This window comes from Tachyglossus aculeatus, chromosome 3, assembly GCF_015852505.1.
Source record: "Tachyglossus aculeatus isolate mTacAcu1 chromosome 3, mTacAcu1.pri, whole genome shotgun sequence".
Classification (NCBI taxonomy): domain Eukaryota; kingdom Metazoa; phylum Chordata; class Mammalia; order Monotremata; family Tachyglossidae; genus Tachyglossus; species Tachyglossus aculeatus.
The window spans coordinates 41,715,278-41,734,790 of record NC_052068.1 but is presented as its reverse complement, the minus strand read 5'-3'; the positions used below and the strand labels follow the sequence as shown (position 1 = coordinate 41,734,790).

General features: G+C 37.7%; 1 protein-coding gene and 1 non-coding gene across 2 annotated transcripts in view; one reads left to right on the top strand and one right to left on the bottom strand.

Annotated features, from left to right (window-relative positions):
• PCDH15 (protocadherin related 15) overlaps positions 1–10,928 on the top strand; it is a 702,056-nt gene extending 691,128 nt beyond the window's left edge. Inside the window, exons 36-41 of the mRNA XM_038743373.1 lie at positions 1,897–1,935; positions 4,115–4,185; positions 5,001–5,109; positions 6,098–6,790; positions 6,981–7,019; positions 9,889–10,928. Coding sequence (XP_038599301.1) covers positions 1,897–1,935; positions 4,115–4,185; positions 5,001–5,109; positions 6,098–6,790; positions 6,981–7,019; positions 9,889–10,440 — 1,503 coding nt within the window. The 3' untranslated portion in view covers positions 10,441–10,928. The remainder of the gene's footprint in view (positions 1–1,896; positions 1,936–4,114; positions 4,186–5,000; positions 5,110–6,097; positions 6,791–6,980; positions 7,020–9,888) is intronic.
• Positions 10,929–17,734: 6,806 nt separating this feature from the next.
• Positions 17,735–17,872, bottom strand: LOC119926350. Its single transcript, XR_005450235.1, has one exon. It is a non-coding gene; the product is annotated as a small nucleolar RNA SNORA7 (small nucleolar RNA).
• Between the last annotated feature and the right edge of the window lie 1,641 nt (positions 17,873–19,513).

The following is a 19,513-nucleotide window of genomic DNA, read 5'->3' as shown; positions in this document are numbered from 1 at the left end:
TCAGCAGTGATTTTTTAAAACAAAATATTAATCACCCCAGAAGAACATTCAATTTTATATTTTCTCTGCTTGAATAATCAATTCTAATGACTTGTACAGATTGTAAATGTGTAAAGATTATCCTAGCTCATATCATTTGTCCAGAAGGTCTCTCTGCCTAAAATCCTAAACATACCACACATAAACATGCAATCTTAAGTTACTCCTGCATAAATAGAATGGGTACAAGAAGACTGGCTTTAAAACTAGGCCTTCAGTGGATACAAGAGGATTAGTTTTTATACTAGATCTCCAAGGGTCTTAAGAGGTTTATAGATTCAGAGCTTTCAAGTACTTTAAAAGTCATCTGGTCTTTCCTCCTGCCATTAGCCAACCTAATTTAAACTCTTCCCACTCTAGGTCCCTTATTCTCCATCATATTAGGGGGTTTATGCCTTTGTCTAAGCTAACTCCCTCAAACTGCATATTAAATTCATGTCTCTAATAAGATAAACAGAATACTGTTCACTGATATTCTCTCCATCCCTTCACTTCAAAAAATACATGCAAATTAGGGGGTTTATGCCTTTGTCTAAGTTAACTCCCTCAAACTGCATATTAAATTCATGTCTCTAATAAGATAAACAGAATACTGTTCACTGATATTCTCTCCATCCCTTCACTTCAAAAATAATCTTAATACCTCTAGGTACCCTTCTTAAATTTGTGAATAGCAAGTATCCATGTCCTCTCCACTGCTCCTACACCCCACTTTGACACTGTTAGATTTTAGATTCACAACAGAGAAAATATTAAAAAAAGAACCACGAACAGTTTGAATGCCCTGACCATAAAGCAGGACCTTCAAATGCCAGTCTGCAGAAAATGTTCCCAGAAGCTTGGACCAATTTTGTCTTGTCACCAATAACTAGAGGATTGCTCAATTCTCCCTTGAATTTGTAGAGCACTCATTTTATATAAAAATGTTCCCATTCATGATCTCATTTTATTCTCCCTGAGGCAGGGAGAAGTTGATATCTTAATTTTTCAAATGAGGACATTGAGACATAGAGTTTGATAGCTTGAAGCCATGACGGAGGCACGTGGCAAAGTTCAGATTAGAACCCAGGTCTCCTGATTCTCTGAGCAGATCACACAGCCCAGGTAGTTCACTTCCCAGAGGACAAATGTAAGTCCTCTGTATCTAGTGCAGGACTCATGGAATAATGAAATATAGAAATAGGGGATAGTTACTCAGAACTTTCCTGAATTAAATTTCCCTGATGGCACCTTCATGTAAGAGCTTCCCCAGGGGTGCAAACTATAGAACAAGAAGTCTACAGAAGCATGTCCTCTTTTACCTTATATCAGATGAAAGTTTTCCATTCAGAAGTGCAGTCAGAGGCAGGAGACCTTTCCTCATCCTCAGGACAATTCAGATTAAGCTCTCTCCTTCTAGTGGCAGAGGAGTCCATTTCTCCATTCCTTGAAGTCACCCAGAGCATAAGCAGGTAAACACTGGGGAATCAGAAGGGGTGTTGCTAGTTATGTAACTCCCTGATCACTGGCCCCCCTCTGTTTTTAGCTCTGTGGAGGGATGTAGCCTTCCTTCCAAACTGGAGTCAGACTCCAGATTCATGACTGGGGAAGAATTGGTAGCCTGTGTAGCTCACACCTACTGAGCTCAAGCTGATGACAGTCATATTATTTGAGGATAAAGGGGAAATCACAACATGCTTACTGTAGCTTTAGGCCTAACATGCAGCGTGTATATAGAATACAATGTCTACCACAGTAATCTGTCCAATAAAACAGTGAGACTACTTTAAACTTTGCTTTATTCCCTTCCTTGACATCCAGCAACCTAAATTTCTACCTATACTGTTTGCTAAATATTTTTCTAATTTTCTTTGGCAGCAACAACAACTGCTGAGGCCTTCTCTTCTTAGACCAGAGGTATCCATTTTCTTTCTCTTTTGAACCTTGCTGTACCTAAAGAGCAACATCTGTGATGCATCTTACTCAAAATTCGTACTTCATACTTCACATTGATTTCCATTTCTTTGGTATTTTATCAAATCCAGAGGAGATTAGGTATAGGTAGTGATGATTCTCATTAGGTATTAATCATATTCTGTAAAAAGCAGTATCATATTTTTTATCACTTAAATGTCAACTGCAGTGCTTCCTAAATGTCCTTTTTGAGTTTATAAAAATAATAATGTTTTTATTGTTAAAATGAAATTAAGTTTTGGTAGGCCAGGTCATTTACCATTTGCTATTATTCCCTTAAATGAAATCAAACAACAGCTTTCTTTTCGTAGAAAAAACAATCATTGCTAATGCCAAATGGAAATTCTTCTGGTAATATTTACAGCCCAGTTCTTCGACAGACAAGCTTTTGGGTCTAATTGAGGAGCAGCATGGAAAGACCATGGAGCTGGGAGTTGGTGGCTCTAGTCCCAATGTACTGTGTGACCTGGGGCAAGTCACTTAACTTCTCTGTGCCCCAGTTTCCTTATCTGTAAAGTAGAGATCAAACAATCAATAGTATTTATTGAGTGCTTACTGTATGCAGAGCACTGTACTAAGCACTTGGGACAGTACAATACAACAGGCATGTCCCCTGCTCACCATGTGCTTACAGTCCAGAGGGGCATAGAGACATTAATATAATTAATTATGGATATATACGGAAGTGCTGGGGAGCCTGAAACTGGGGTGAATAAAGGGTGCAAATTCAAGTGTGAGGGCAACACAGAAGGAAGAGGGAGTAGGGGAAATGAAGGCTTAATTGGGGAAGGCCTTTTGATGGAGATGTGCATTTAATAAGGCTGCTCAGGGGGCTACCTAAATAGAGATTAAATATGCCTTCTCCCTCCCCTTTGGACTGTGAACCCATATGGGACAGGGACTGTGTCTTATATGATTTTTTTGTATCTATACCAGTGCTTAATACAGTGTTTGCCACATGATAAATGTTTAACAAATACTATTACTATTATCAATTCCAATTTTACATACTCTATAGGGTTCAAGGGAAACTAATCACTGTGGGGCCCGAGGAAGAAAAAGCAAAATCAAAATTAAGAAACACAGGACTAAAGCAATTCTTTTTTCATTCACTCATTGGGTCATATTTATTGAGTGCTTACTGAGTACAGAACACTATACTAAGTGCTTGGGAGAGTACAATACAATAATAAATAGTCACATTCCCTGCTCACAATGAGCTTACAGTCTAGAATGGGGAAGACAGTCATCAAAACAAATAAATAAAATTACAAACATAGGTAAATAAAATATGTACATAAGTCCTGAGAGGCTGGGAGGTGGGAAGAACAAAGGGAGCAAGTCAAATTTAATTCCAGGAGAAGAAAGGAACCATGGCTTGTTAGAACTTGAAACTTTACACTAGGGGCTAAGGCAGAATGAGGTGGTGGTGCCAAGAAAGGTTGGCAGTTAGAAAGGCCACTGTCTTACCCTCTCCAGCCCTAACAAAGCCCAGAAAAACTACCTCTACTCAGTGACTCATAATCTATTTCTTAGCAAGCCCCTTGCTAGGGTATGAGGTAGGAATGAGAAAGGAAGAAAAGGTTCCATTGCTATTTCCTGGAATTGCCAAAGGAATATTTTCTGAAACACTCATTTAAATAAAGGGATCTGATTCTTTTAATATTAGAGGAGCTTGCTATTTGTCCATTGACAGGTGCATCTTACTCTTCAGGACCATGGAAAGAAGTGGCAGTTGGGGAAAGATTGAAGTTACAATGATTGATGCTTAAATGGCAGGTACACTCCTTGGGAGAAGCGTGCTCTATAGATTGTCTAAAGAAAGAGCAGAATCAAAATTAAGGAAGGGAGGACTAAAGTGATTTTTTTTTTTCTTCGTGTAACATCGGGGTCTACAATTTCATGCCCAATTTTCTTTTGGCAGCTGTCGACTTTGGCTCTCCATCCATAAATTCTCCTTTATTTGTGAAAATTTTGTTCCTGACTCTATTTAGCTGAAATTTATAATCCAAATCAACAGTTCTCTGAAGACATCAACTTCAAGACATGCATCTTTTGTCTTCCCCTTCACTAATCTTAAGAACTCATCTTTTCAAATATAATTTCTCTTTTTGGCTAACAGGAGTTGTCTATGGAGTCTGGAATTGACCCTGGCCAAGAATATGGACAAGATTATTACAGTTATGAGCATGGGTACATATTCAGATTTCTTATACAGCATACAGCATTTCAAGTGCAGAATTTTCCTACTAAGCACTAGGGAATTCAATGAGGATGTATTTGCTCACTTGTTGGATCCATAGCTCATTTAATAGGATGCCTGGAATAGTTATCAAATCTTGAAGCCTTAGTTTTGGAATAGTAGTAATGGAGAAATATAAAACACCTATTTTAAAACAGCACAGTAAGTATTTCTTAAATCAACTACTAATTCTGAAAGAACTACTCAACAAAAGTAACCTAAATAAAGGTACATTCAGAGGTATAGTATTTCTCAGGTCACTAGGATATCCTTCAGTACACTGTAGCAGTCTTTAATGGTGTTGAATGCTATTTCAGGAATCTGAAATAATTATTCCACTTTGAAAAGCACCAAAGTTGTTCTGGGATACCCTAATTGAGAAACCCAAAAGACGAGTTCTATGAACTTTTCCTCATTATACTGACAAGACACTATAATCTGTAGCACTCTACTCTGAAAAAACTAATAATGATTACATAGAAAATTCAGATTTAAAATACACTGACTTCTATTATCAAGATGTATTCATCAAAATATGCATTCAGTTTTATAAAAAAATGTTTTTTTTCATTTATCCAGAGTACTTTTTAATCTAAATTATCTAGGTACTTTTCTAAGGAAAATATGATTTCAGTAGCAGCCCTTTACAGTTTAAGGAAAGATATGGGAAATAGAAGAGGGGAGACTAAGAAATATCATTTTTCTGAGTAAGGAGTTTATTATACATTTTACAAGAGATGCTTAAGGTTGTAGATTTCTATTCCAGGTATGAATTGCCTCAATATGGAAGTCGCCGCCGGCTGCTCTCTCCATCTGGAATGTATGATGAATATGGTGAGATGGTTGCAGAAACTGAGGAAGATTATGAGGAAGAAGTAAGTATAGTTTTTTATTTTAATATAGACAATTCCCATAGGTAACATGGGAATTGTAAGTATTCAATACAGAGCTCTGCACACAGTAATGCTCAGTAAGCACCACTGATTGGTTGATAACATATTTTGATTATTTTTTAGTGCATTAGATAGTGCTTTTTTTCATTTATTTTTCATATGTTTTCTTCACCTTCTTGGTTCATTCCCCTCAAGAACTGTCACTGAATGGCATTGCATTGACTGACATCCTTTCTATAAATTCCCTAATTAAAACAAAAAAAAAACAAAAAAAACCTGAAAAACTTAAATATATTTAAAGTAAATATAATAGGATCAGTTTTATTTTCCAGTTTAAATGACAGTCAATAAAGTTGGGGAGTCTGATTTATATTTAAAAAATCTGGAATTATGCCATTTATTGTGTTCCTAAGCCATGCAGCCAAATATAAGATAATAATGTGGGCAACAACATAAAACAGTTCCTCTCAAGATTTGCTGAACTAAGCAGATGTAGTCAAAATATTACATGGCAGTGGTCCCAACTTATGCTCTTTTGCTTTCCTCAGATTGCTTATGTAGCAGATTAGTCCAAAAAAAAAAGGCAGTTCAGGTTTGCTCTACTTCTACCTGATCAAAAACAAGAAAAAAATGTCAAAAAAATCATTTAAAGTTAGAAAAAAGTATTCTATTAGGAGTATATTAATTATTCATATGTCTCAGGATATTAGCATTATTTACAGGTGGAAATTGAGTTTAATTAAAATAAATGAACGTATTTAAGTCTTTGTTGTTTGGCCTCCAAATCCAACAGAAGAAGGGAAATGTTTATTATAAAATTTGAAAAGTTGTTTTAGTCCTTGGGATACTATACTGCATGGTAATATTCCTATTTAGTGTTCTTTCTGCTTAGCTCTTTTAGGAAGAAAAGTTCTCATAAAATCTTCCTTTCTTTTGGAATATAATTAAATTTAATGTTCACAATTCACAGGAAGTAATTCATGCAAAACAGCCAAAGAAAGGTAAAAGGGAGAGAAAAGAAGCTAGTGATGTAGGTGAACCTAGTGATGAGGGAGCAATCCAGAAACCAACAGCAGCTGAGACTGCCCATGCTACCTGGAAGAAGGCAAAAATATTCCCAATGATCCTTAAGAAAGTCAAAGGAAAGGATTATGCTCAATTGGCCCCCGGTGAGAAGCCAGGAATTTCCATCCAAATCACAGAAAGTGAAGCCGTGGAACGGAAGATGGATCCAAGAAGACTCGATGATGAAGATAAAGATTACCTGAAAGTTACTTTGGACCAGGATGAAGCCACTGAAAGTACCGTGGATTCGGAAGAAGAAGACAGTGAAGATTACAGTGACTACAGTTACTACAGTGAAGGAAGTGGGTCAGAAGAATCCAGCTCTAGCTCTGAAGAAGAGGAATCTGGGTCAGAAGAATCTGAGGAAAGCTCTGAGTCTGACTCTGCAGAGAGTGAAGTGGAATCAGAAGGGGAATTGAGTGTCCATTCTTCTGAGGACAACGGTGATATTATCATTGGAAGAAGAAAAAAGATTGTTCCCAAGTCTGCTTCCAAAGCAGCCAAAAATGTCCAAGAAACACATGAAAATACTATCAAGGAGCTCCCTGAAGGAGAACAAGAGGAAAAGGAAGAGGAACAAGAAGATGTTGAAGAAAATGTAGCTGAGGCAGCTGCTGATCAAGACTCAGGAGAACCTGGGACAATAGATAGTAAGGAAATCAGTGGAGAATCAGCTTCTAGTGAAGACTCTGAAGAGAGTGAAGATGAATCCGAGTCGAGCAGTTCAGAATCCAGTGAATATAATGATCAAAAGTATAACAAAAAGAAGCCTTCTACCACAGATGTAGGTGGTTACAACACAGCCCTTTAGAACAAGAGACAAGCAGGTGGGGGCTTTGCAGTGTGGTTTCGTGTGAAGTGTCTTCTGTGTACTCTTTAAAATGTAAAATACACACTAACAAGAGCAGAAATAATTACACAGACAAGTTACCAGCATGATATGTGTGCTTTTGGGTGAGCTTCCGATCTTAAAATTGAAAAGGTAACATATCGAGAAGAAACCTTTTTTTTTTTTCCATTAGAAATCAAAATGCATTTCATTGGTATTCTGTAATGGCATTTTTGAAGTGGGAACACTCCTGAAAATAAACACAGGGTTTTTTATTAGCCCTTTAGGCCAAACTTGATGACAAAGCTGTCAAGAATCTTTTTTTAAACTGAATGTTCTTTTTCTGACATCAAATCCCATTTATTCATAATGTAATAAATGGGGACAATTGCTTCTCAATTTTTCTTCAAAATTGATAGTTTTATTTCATGTGTCCACAGGTATACATTTCCAAAGTTTATTAAATTGTCTGAAAATATCAGCATTTTAAGAGTAGGGTTGAACTGATGTAGTTTCACAGGCAAGTGAGATCAATTTAAAATCAAATGAATATGTACTTCAATGTTTCAGTGATTCTTTTTGTTTTGAATGTAGACTTAGGATCTGTTCCCCATAATGAAGTATAATTTCATCACAACATTAGGGCTGACTTTTCCAGACTGTTGAAAAACAGGTGTGCCATCTCCTTTTCACCATCACTCTTCACTCAAGAGATGTTTTCTGCATCTTCTCTGCCTGGAATTAATATTGCCAGCTGGCAGCCTTTATATGTTACAGATAATACTTTATTAGGTGGAGAAAAGCAGGTTCCTTACAACCAGAAAGGACCTTACTGACTTTCTCACATCTGATCCAATGCCATGGGAAATAGTGTCTACAAAGACTTAATAATTTATCAATGAAAGTTTGTCATCTGCATAGTTTCCCTAAGACATAGCCAACACTCCTGTGCATGATTTGTTGATGTGGCCTTCTGTTCTTTCCTTTTCCTTGTGTGTTCTTCTTCAATGGATATGCTCTCTCTTCACTGATGTTTGAATTTGTAATTATGTTTTGCCTGCAATGAATTTGAAGGGCCCCAGTTCTCCTTCATTGAGAATGGAGTGTAAAATGGTGGTTGTGTTTGTTTCAATTTCCAATGATCAAAGACTTTCCATTTATCACTGAAACAGACTATATATTAGAAAATGAAAGATGGTGGACTGCCTCCCTTCAATTTCCTGCTTTGGTAAGAGTTTCAGAGTAGTAAGATACAAACAACCCAATATAAATTATGCTCAGTTTTATTTTTAAGCCCACTTGGACAATAGAATTTTCCAGTTTAGTTTTAAAAAGTTCATCTTATGGGTCAGGACTGAACTGCAGAAGTTTTGCCTAATCACACAGAAAGCTCAGGAAGAGCTACATAAAGCAAATAATACAGTGAATCTGACCCTGAACCAAGAGGGTCAGATTAGGAGATACTCTTGGTCTGAAGATAATAATAATAATAATAGCATTTATTAGGCACTTACTATGTGCAAAGCACTGTTCTAAGCACTTGGGAGGTTACAAGGTGATCAGGTTGTGTCACGGGGGGCTCACAATCAATCCCTATTTTACAGATGAGGTAACTGAGGCACAGAGAAGTTAAGTGACTTACCCAATTGGCAGCTGACAATTGGCGGAGCTGGGATTTGAACCCATGACCACTGACCCCAAAGCCCGGGCTCTTTCCATTGAGCCATGCTGCTTCTCTAATGTGTGAGAGGATACATTTTGGGCCATCCAAAATTTCTGTGTTCTTAGAGAACACATGAAACCTCAGGCCCAGACATGAATAAGGAGGGTAAAGTTATTTTGCCAATGCCCAGAATTTAATGGAGCAATGGGGCCTGCACCAGAACCCCAACATCTTCTGGAATTAAGATCTAGCTGTTACAGCTAGCTGGGGAAAATTTGCCTGACGTCAAGGGTAAGGTAGCTCTTAACAGGATTGTAGCCCTCCTGTCAAGAGTGCGTGCTGGTCTGACTTGCTCTGACACATCTTCCATTACAAATGAAGCCCTGGATATCACCCAGGGAAGTAGATCACCCACTACAGAAAGCATAAACACCCTAAACTTCTCCACAAGAGATCATTCAGTAAAGATTGCCCTTTTATGCTCTGCATACAATAAGCACTCAGTGAATACCATTGAATAACGAATTGATAACCCATCCTTTATTTTAAGCATGAATAATAAGAATAATAGTATTTGTTAAGCCCTTACTATGTGCCAAGCACTGTTCTTAGTACTGGGGTAGATACAAGGTAATCCGGTTTTTCCACCTGGAGCTCATAGTCTTAATTCCCATTCTACAGATGAGATAACTGAGGCACAGAGAAGTTAAAGGACTTGCCCAAAGTCACACCGCTGATAAGTGGCAGAGCTGGGATTACAACCCATGACCTCTGATTCCCAAGCCCGTGCTCTTTCCATTAACGTGTCTTTTAACCAGCAGTCACTTAGGATAAATTTGTGCAGTTGACATCGTAGACAGTTGAGACAAGTTGGAAGTAAATACAAACTTTCAAAATTATAATGAAAGCAGGTTGTTGTGAAAAAAACCGCTGAGGCATAGGTCTTGTTTTCTTTTCCACCTCTGTTATTTTGCCAGGCAGAATGTTCTACAATAATATTTAATATTCTTGATTCCCCTGAGCCTTTGGACCAGACCCATTCACAAGGCTCCAATGATTGGGACAAAATTGATTCCATCCTAACTGCATGCTTGATGCAATTAATGTTGTCTATCTATGAACTTTAAAAAAAATAGTCTCTGACAATTATTCATTTGTCATGTGTTGATCTAACTTTACAATCCTCTACTTTCAATCCAAACAGTGGGCAAGGAAAAAGATGATTAAGTTCGTCATTGATCATGACTATGAGACCAGTTCAGCAGGTGAAGACAGCGCTCCTGAATGTCAGCGGAACCGTCTTCAAAATCCCAACCTCCAAACCAACATCAACGGCAACGTATATATTGCCCAGAATGGATCAGTCGTGAGAACCCGCCGGGTTTGCCTCACCAACAATTTGAAAGGCACTTCCCCTTCCAGGCTGGGGAAGCACTTTAAGAAATTAGACAAGTTAGCAGTGACCCATGAGGAGAACATCCCCTTGAACACACTGTCAATGGGGGCATTTTCCAGTGAGAAACTGAACACAAGACCATCTATGGTTTCATTTGCCCCTCGCACGATAGGGGCTGACAATGCAGCAGCAAAACCAAGGGGAAATAGAATGAAAAGCACAGCAGAGCAGGAATCAGTGGTTGATATCAAGGACATCAAAGAGGCCTCAGAATTTCACAGCGATCACACACAGTCTGATGAGGAAGAGCTCTGGATGGGCCCCTGGAATAATCTCCACATACCAATGACAAAACTGTGATCATTTTATTTTATTTTATTTTAATTTTTACTTGAGTTTGTAATAAACTGCGCTTTTTATGGTCATTGAGAAAAAACAAGATAGAATTTGTATTGTGCTTACGTAAGTTGTACACTTTAATAACCTGCTTTAAAGTGAACAAGGAGAAAGAAAATTTTGCACTCACATTTGTACCAGTGTATTTCCCAACATCTGTTGGACACACTTTCAGTTGTGTCATAAAAATCTTCAACAATCATGTGGGCTCTTGCTCTATTGTTTTAAATAACGGCCCACATTTTATCACGTCTACTTATTGCTGATTCTGCCCTACTAGCACTATCTGCCTAGCATATTGTACTGTTTAAATACATTTGACTGAGTTTCCCAAGAAGGAGGGAAAAAATGTTTACATCAGAAGATTTATATGGTGTCATTTATGCACTCAAAATCTTTAAAATGGTTAATTTTTATGACAGGTGGGGGTTATATTTAAGGTTATCATACCAGATGAGACAATCTTTGAAAAAAAAGTAAGAATTGAAACCATCCTATTTTTTTCTTTTTCTTATTTCTATAATTTTTCCAACTTGTACTGCTTTCTAGAATATCAAACAGCTTTTAATTTAATTCTATTTTATTCTTTACATTTTCCCTCTATTTGTTTGTGGTATACTTTCTTTTTTTCTATCCTCCTTACTAAATATAATGGATGATGCAGGATAGGGAATCATAGACCACAAAATCTACTGAGGGTTTATATTTATATAATGCTAGAATAAAAGTTTACCAGAGGAGTCAGTCAGTGCAATAACCATCCATAGATTCAGATACCAGGAAGTGGCAAAAATGAATTCAGCATATTCATGGGAATAAATTGGAACATTGTAAACTCAAAAGGAAATCCAGTGTAGGCAGAGAGATGAATAATGCTGTCTACTGCTTAATGAGGGGCTAAATGTATTCCAGGAAAGTGCCTTTAATGTAAGCATCTGTGTACCCCTTTGCTTATTTCCAAAATAAGCACTTATTGGCACTAGAACAACGTCTCTGGGACTGGAGCTCAGAAGTAGTCAAGGTTGCTTTTTGCACTTCTGATCAAAGGACATGATTTGCTCTTATTGTATGAGTAATAAAGAAAACAGTGGTCCTCTGTCTTATTTAAAGCAAAAGTGTTCATTAGAGAAAACTTGCCTTGCTATCTAAGGTACTTGGCTTTTCTGTATATGGGATGAAATAACATTATTGAAAAGAAACAAACATTTTTAATTACATTGCAACTGCTCCTAATTCTTAGGCAGTAGAAAGACTGGCATCATGTCACAGCTTTCAAAGTATCCAGCAACTTTCAACTGTAATAAAATTTCTCTCACCTGCTGCTCACTTTATTTCTGTTAATGCTACTACGTTTTTATGTCTCCTTCAGTTTGTTTTCGTCTCATACTGATGATTTTGTCTAGGATATTGACATTTATGATTTCCTATTCTCCCTACTAGCAATAATACAATTATTAAAGAACATGGCTAGGCTCTAAAGTAATTGGAAAAGTTTCCTCTGAAAATGTCGAAACTATTTCAGATTGAATATTTAAGAATATTAGGTAAATCAAATTTATCAAAAGGGTGGAATTGTCAAAAACACAACAGATTTAGTGTAAAACAAAGTTACTTCAGATGCACTTAATTTGCTATTTATTTCTTGGCACCAGTAGCACAAGGATGCAGTACTTTTTTTTTTCCAAAATGTAAGGTGTTTCAAATGCAGATCATAGGGAAAAGTATGGTGCAAAACTCCAAAACAGTAAAGAAGAGCCCATACATTCCACATTCATCCAGAGAATTGCTGTTTGAATCCTACTCCTGTTGTTTCACTTTTACTAAACCACCATAGCTTGGGTAATCATTTAAGATGTAGTTACTGTTCCTTATAGTTATAACTTCTATTAAGTGCAGAGCAGAGAAAAAAAACATGTTTTCTTTCCCTGTTGGAAGATGCTTCATAGCACATATATTTCTACTCTTTTTAATTGTGTGAACCTCATTAACTATCCTAGTTCTGCTCTGTTTATATGCTCTCTACCCCATTGATGAATCTTCTGCACCACTCAAAATTAAACTCAGTAGTGCAGTAGGCGGGTAGTATAGATTTGTGTTCTCAGGGCAGATGCCTGTTGGTGCCTACATCTTAACCCACAAACAGAGTTTATCCTAGTTTCCTCAAAACAGTCCTCTAGGTACTTTATCAATGGGAAAGTGGCAGTGACTCACCAAAATATTTCTGATGACTTTGCCTAAATGAAGTTCAGTTTTTTCCAGTTTTGAAATATTTCAATAATTGCTTTGATGTTAAGATTTCTGGTTATTTTGGGGGTGTTCGAAATTACAGTTCTTTATTTTATGAGTTTCATCTTTTCCATTTTAATCTATTTACAACTCATGGTAAGTTGCCCACATGCTGTATGGAAGATGAGGGCACTGTATTGGGAAAAATGTTCGGATTCATTGCTTTTTCAATTTGTCAATACACCTGTTTGTCCTTAACAAATATTATGTTTATGTATGAAAAATAAGAATTAGAAATCTTAAGTTAAAAATGCTCTGTTATTAACTACGTTTCAACAATAAATTTCAATTAATTTGAACATAGCATCTCATTCATTATTCAATCAAGTGATGTAAGTATGAGACTGAAATCAGCAAATGATTAATTTCTTGCCTTTCATGTGTATGAATCAAGAGTTTTGCATATGGATAATGATGATAACTTTTATCTGAATGTCTGATTCTGTTATGGAAATTTGTAGCATAATTGTGTTCTATTTCTATCCTGTTGTCAGAGCTCTATGTCGGAGACGTTGACATATCCTACATGGACATGGTAAGAATTGCCTTAGTTATTTTAAACTCCTTGTTTGTCCTATTGTAATGGGGTAAGTAATTACAAACATTTGACTTGGGACAAAATGTTTCCCACTGGATGTGTTTGTATTAAGAAACAAGTTATTGTGTTAGAAGAGAATGCATTGATTAGGTAAGCCCTGGAATTGAATTATTCCCAAGATATATCTAACATGGATAAACTTCAGGTCAAGCTTGGTATTCCACAAACATCTCAGGTAAGAATCCTGCCACTCCATTTCCATCACCTTATCACCTCAGATGATGCCAGAGCAGGAGAAGCCACCGTCACCACCGGCAGCTTTTGAGGGAATTAAGTTTGAATGTTGAAATAACCATCAATTGACATTTAAACTTACACATTCTTAAAAAGAGGTAGGAAGGGTGACTTTAAAGTCAAAGCACTTTCAAGAAAAGATCCATCCAGATACATTGGGATGTATTTCTACATTTCTTTGGGAAATGAAATGTTTGAGTGTTAAAATTTAGCACACAAAATTAAACTAATGCTCAGAGTTCTGGTCAGTCAATTTTGGAAGGACATAGGAGAGCTGGATAAGGTAGAAGGGAGAGTGATCAAAATCAGGGAGAAAAAGTAGCTTCCACATGAGGTCAGGCTGAAAAAATTAAGATCCTTCGGTTTAAAAAGATTAAGTCTTGGAAGAAGCACCACTGAAGGTAATAGAACCATGAAGAAAGAAGGGAAGTGAGGACACAACAACACCTGTTCCTGAGAATAGATTGGAGATTTTCTGTTCTGTGACCCCAGGCTGTAATCCTAACTCTGTCACTTCCCCCTCTAGACGTAAAATCATTATGGGCAGTGATTGTCAGCTAATTCTATTGCATTGTACTCTCCTAAGGCTTAGTACAGTGCTCTGTATATAGTAAGTGCTCATTAAATACCGTTGATTGATTTGATCTAGTAATTGCACTATGTCTGCTTCCTTTCAGCAGGAGATGGAGGAGAGAGGATGAGAGATTTAAAGGCTCAGTGAAATCCATCACCATTCTTGATTGAACAAACCAAGCTTGACCTATTGACAGTAGCTACTAACTAACCTACCCTAAATACCAATCCTATCTTGGTAAGTGGCTTAGATATTGTCCATTAGATCACTACAGGAGGAGTAGTACAAGTATTCAATAACACAGGAACATTTATATAAACTATCCTGCAGAATGATTATTTTCGTTGTCTAGTGGACAAATCTACTTGGTGATAAAAAGCACCAAGAGAAATTTGCAGTTCAGAACAACCTAGCTCCTTCTTGAGTTTGTTCCTTCATGTTATTTTGCTTGGGTTCAAAAACAGTCACTCACAAAATGATTCCTAGCCAACAAAATGGCTCCTATGGGCTCACCACTGACATGTTCCCTGCCCGCAAGAAACGTACAGTCTACAGGTATCGTACTGTACTCAAAAATATCACTACCAACCATGAAAGTTTTGCCTGGGTGCATTTATGAATGAAAAGGCTATATGGGACCTTCAGCTCCAATCACATTATGCACACATAAAGACTTCCCTTAGTTGTGTAGTTGTGTTTGTTACCTGCAATTTCTGACACTGTTTTTACCTTTGCTGTTTTGTCTCTCAAACTACTTTAAGTGTCTACTTAATTACTTTGATGAAAGCAAGTTTGGAAGGACATAGTAGAGCTGGATAAAGTAGAGATTATGTTTTACTATAGCCACAAAATGCTTTCTCTATCCCTCCTACTTTCCTTCCCCCCTTTTTCAGCTCATCATACAGTACCTATTTGGGTATCCCTCACAAGGCCTGCCCAGAAAAAAATGCACTGCAACGAGCATAGCTTCAATTAGAACGTATTTAAGTCATTTTGATGCCCTAGGTAAAAGAAAAAGACACTAGATAATTGAACCATGAGGTGAAAAGCATGAGGCAAAAGAGAACCCTAACAGAATTGAACCTGAAACAATATACCTATTTATGTATATAATGGGGTCAGCCCTGGATTCAGTGTTAGTAGATTTTGACAAAAAGCAGAGGAGAAGAAAGACACTTCATGGAAAATACCAGTCACTGGGTTCAGAGATAGTTGGAGAATGTGAGGAGGTCCTTGGTAAATTTTAATTTCTGCTATTTCAATGATCTGTTTAAATCACAATTCCAGTAGCATTCATTAAATTATGATGTTTTGATGGCATGATTGCTTAGGGTTAAATATTTCCTTTCTTTTTTACCCCCATTATCAGGGAAATACAGTTTTTGAAGTAATTTAGTCATTATAAACTTCAAAAAGATGACAGCCTTGCAACAGGCAAGTCCTCAAAATCCATCTCTTGGTTTTCCTGAACATCAGTATTTTCAATATGAAAATATTTATAATTCCTCTAGGCTGTAAGATCCTCATGGACAGGGAACATGTTAACCAAATCTATTGTACTTTCCCAAGTGCGCAGTACAGTTCTTTGTATATTCAGTGAATCCTATTGATTACTTGACTTTTCAGGAACTAAAAAAGTTTTCAGATGAGGTAACTGAGGCACAGAGAAGTGAACTGACTTGCCCAAAGTTACACAGTAGATATGTAATGGAACCAGGATTAGAAGCCAGGTCTTCTACCTCTCAGGCCTGGGCTCTTTCCACAAGGCCATGCCAGGACAGGAAGGAGGATGTGAGTAAGTGATAGATTCATTTAATCATATTTATTGAGCGCTTACTATGTTCAAAGCAGTGTATCGAGGCACAGTAAATATTGTACAGTGGTACAGTGAAATGTACAATGCAGTATGTGGGCTAGGCTGAAGTAGTAAAGGAGTGAGGATAGATAGGTAGTGAGTTGGTTGAGTGCTAAAAATATATGCTAAGGGTATTTCTTTGGTTTGATGCAGAGATGGAATTTTGGTGGTTGTTTTTGAATAATGAAAACTTGCAGTGAATTCATTCTTGCAAAACTATTCTGGCAGCAAACTGAAGTATTGTCTGGAAAGGGAAGACTTGAGTCAGGGCGGTCAGCGCGGAGGCTGATGCATTAGTCAAGATGGTATATGGCAAGTGCTTTGAGTATACCCAAATTTCCCAAAGAACCATCCCAAGGCAAAAGGGCAAGAAGGCTACATGAAGCTATATTTTAATTGAGCCATAAGGGAGACAGTCAATTATTAGACACTAAGATGTCATCTCGGATGTTCTTCTGTGGTTATGAATTATTCGTCTCTAGAATGTGGTGCAATATTTAAAGGGGAGTTTCAGTTAAATTCTCATTCCTATGGAGAGTAACATTAATAGATTATGTCATCTTAGAGAACTAAGAATAGTTTGACAAAATCTCATGGGGAATTACTTATTGTTCACGTACTGACATACATTAAAATTTACATGTTTGGGACTAGTCAATACATCTATAAAATGAATAGGACTTTTAGAAATTATATTTACATCCCACACATTCCTAAATATACTGAGTCTCATGATTCCTTTTTTCCTTACCTTTGCTAAGAAGACTTCAGACGGACAAATTAAAACAGAGAACCCAGATTTCTACACTAGAACACAGGCATTAATGTGAATTCCAGCCATTCAACCTTTTCTAAAACCTCTCCATTTAAGCTATGTGCTGAACTTTTACGCTAGAAGAAATTCCCCATACAATCTCTGCTGAATAATCATTTTATCTATTATCAACTTAAAATGACAGCTGCATCTTTGACAGCTCCTATATAATGTAGGCCAGTGCTGAAAGGACACTGACACATGGCCAAATATGTCCCAGAAATTGGTCAGTCAATCAATCAATGGTATTTATTCATTCATTTATTCAATTGTATTTATTGAGCACTTAACTGTGTGCAGAGCACTGTTTTAAGGGCTTGGGAAGTACAAGTAGGTGACATATAGAGATGGTCTCTACTCAACAACGGGCTCACAGGGGGGAGTTTATTAAACTCTTACTCTGTGCAGAACATTCTACTGAGAACTTGGGAAGCTACAATACTTAGGAAATCTGTACCAAAGGCTTATAAATCTATAGGGGCCGAGAGTCACTTAAATTAATTACACATATGGGGAAGCAACCAAATTTAAAGGTAAGTACATAACTGCCATGGGGGCAAGTAGCTTAAAGCCAGAAGTGGCTGTTACAGTAAGCTTTAACACATCCGTTCAGGACTGAATGGAAATTCAAGGGTCAAAACAGGGAAAGAGAGTAAGGAACAAGAATACTAGTAGGTCTTGTCTTATCTTAAGGCCTCTAGTCATCTCCAACCCATAGCAGTGACATGGACACATCTCTCCCAAAATGCCCCATGTCCATCTGCAATCATTCTGTTGGTGTACCCGTTGAGTTTTCGTGGTACAAATACGGAAGTGGTTTACTATTGCCTCCTTCCACACAATAAACTTGAATCTCTGCCCTCCACTCTCTCCCATGCCCAGCACAGGTGAATTTTGACTTGTAGCAGATGGCCTTCCACTCGCTAGCCAGTGTCCAAGCTAGGAATAGAATGGACAGGCCTCTGCTTGATTCTCCCTCCCATAGTCGAGACTGGTAGAGTACTGGAAACTATCCAGATGCGACTATGAGAGGGGCCTTGGGAGAATATACAGGTAGGAGCGTCATTCTATTGTACTTATTAAGCACTTACTGAGTGTAAAGCACTGTACTAAGCTCTTGAGAGAGTACAATGTGACATCAGACACATTCTCTGCCCACAGCAAACTCACAGTCGAGAGGGGAAGGCATTGGAGAAGCAGTGTGGCCTAGTGTGAATGGCTCTGGGAGTCAGAGGATGTGTGTGCTCATACCTATTCTGTCTCTTGCCTGCTAGTCACTTAAGTTCTCAATTTTTCAGTTTCTTTATCTGTAAAATAGGGATTAAATGAGTCTACGGCAGGGTTCAGAATGTCTAAACTATGACTGGATTTCCCCTTCTAGACTGTGAGCCCTCTGTTGAGTAGGGACCATCTCTATATGTTGCCAACTTGTACTTCCCAATTGTATTTACTGAGTGCTTACTGTGTGCAGAGCACTGTACTAAGCACTTGGGAAGTACAAGTTGGCAACATATACGATTGAATGAATGAATGAATTGCGGCTGTCCCGGATGCATCCTTAACAGATTAATTTATGAACACGGTTATGAAACACCTCATTTGATTGGCTACTGCCAACATGAGCTGAATTTTTCTTTATTGGTTCCCCACCTCCAACATCACTGCTATGAGAGGGGTTTGAAGCAGGGCCCTTCTGGTGAACAGGATCTGAAATCTATTAAAGCCTTATTTGAGATGCAGATAATGTCTCTGAAAAATCAAACTCAGAATACTTCTCCATGCCACCCTGGTTCCTTGGGGTATAGAGCCCTTGAGGGGGACAGAGAGGATGTGGAGGAGGGGTCTGGGATGGGCAGTAGCTTATATAACCAAATGTTCCACCGCCTCTGGGACCACCCACAGATTAATGTCTGTCTCCCCCTCTAGACTGTGAACTAGTTGTAGGCAGGAATGTGTCTGTTATTATATTGTACTCTCCCAAGTGCATAATACAGTGCTTTGCACACAGTAAGTGCTCAATAAATATGATTGAATGAATGAAAGGATGAATAAATGCCTTGGCTCCTTGGGGCATAGAAATGTGGAAAGGGACGGTGATGGCAGCTCTACAGATAATACTTCTCCCCTCTTGCAGGTCTACAGGTTTTCCCAAATAATGACAAGCTAAAGACTGAGAATAGTAGTGAAAACCACAGTTCATCTTGAAATCAGGCTTTGATAGGACTTGTCTTTAAAGTGAGAAAGAGCCTGGCTCGGAGATAATGGAAGCTTTGTAACTTGTCAATCCCAAACTGTGAAAACATTTGTCTGCAGATTAACTGAGCAAAAGACTCCAACAGCCGTTTTAATATACAGTGCAGGCTGGGATGAGAACATAAAAACTCTGCCTCAAAGATCATTCAGACAGTGGTTATTTTTTTCCTTTTCCTCCTCATTTGCACATGCCTACTTCCTTTAGGTGGTTGGGCTGTGATTCCTCAGTATGATGTCCCAAGAGTAGCATTCTATTTTCATAATCTTTGCTAGATATTAGATTCAGAGAAAAACGTCAATACATGCTTTTCAGGGAATGTAAAAAATGATTTAACAACAAAAGGAATGAGCTCTGCCACTCACTGAATGCCCTGAAAAATTTATCAAGATCCTAACTTTACTTCTTGGTAAATTTTAGTTAAT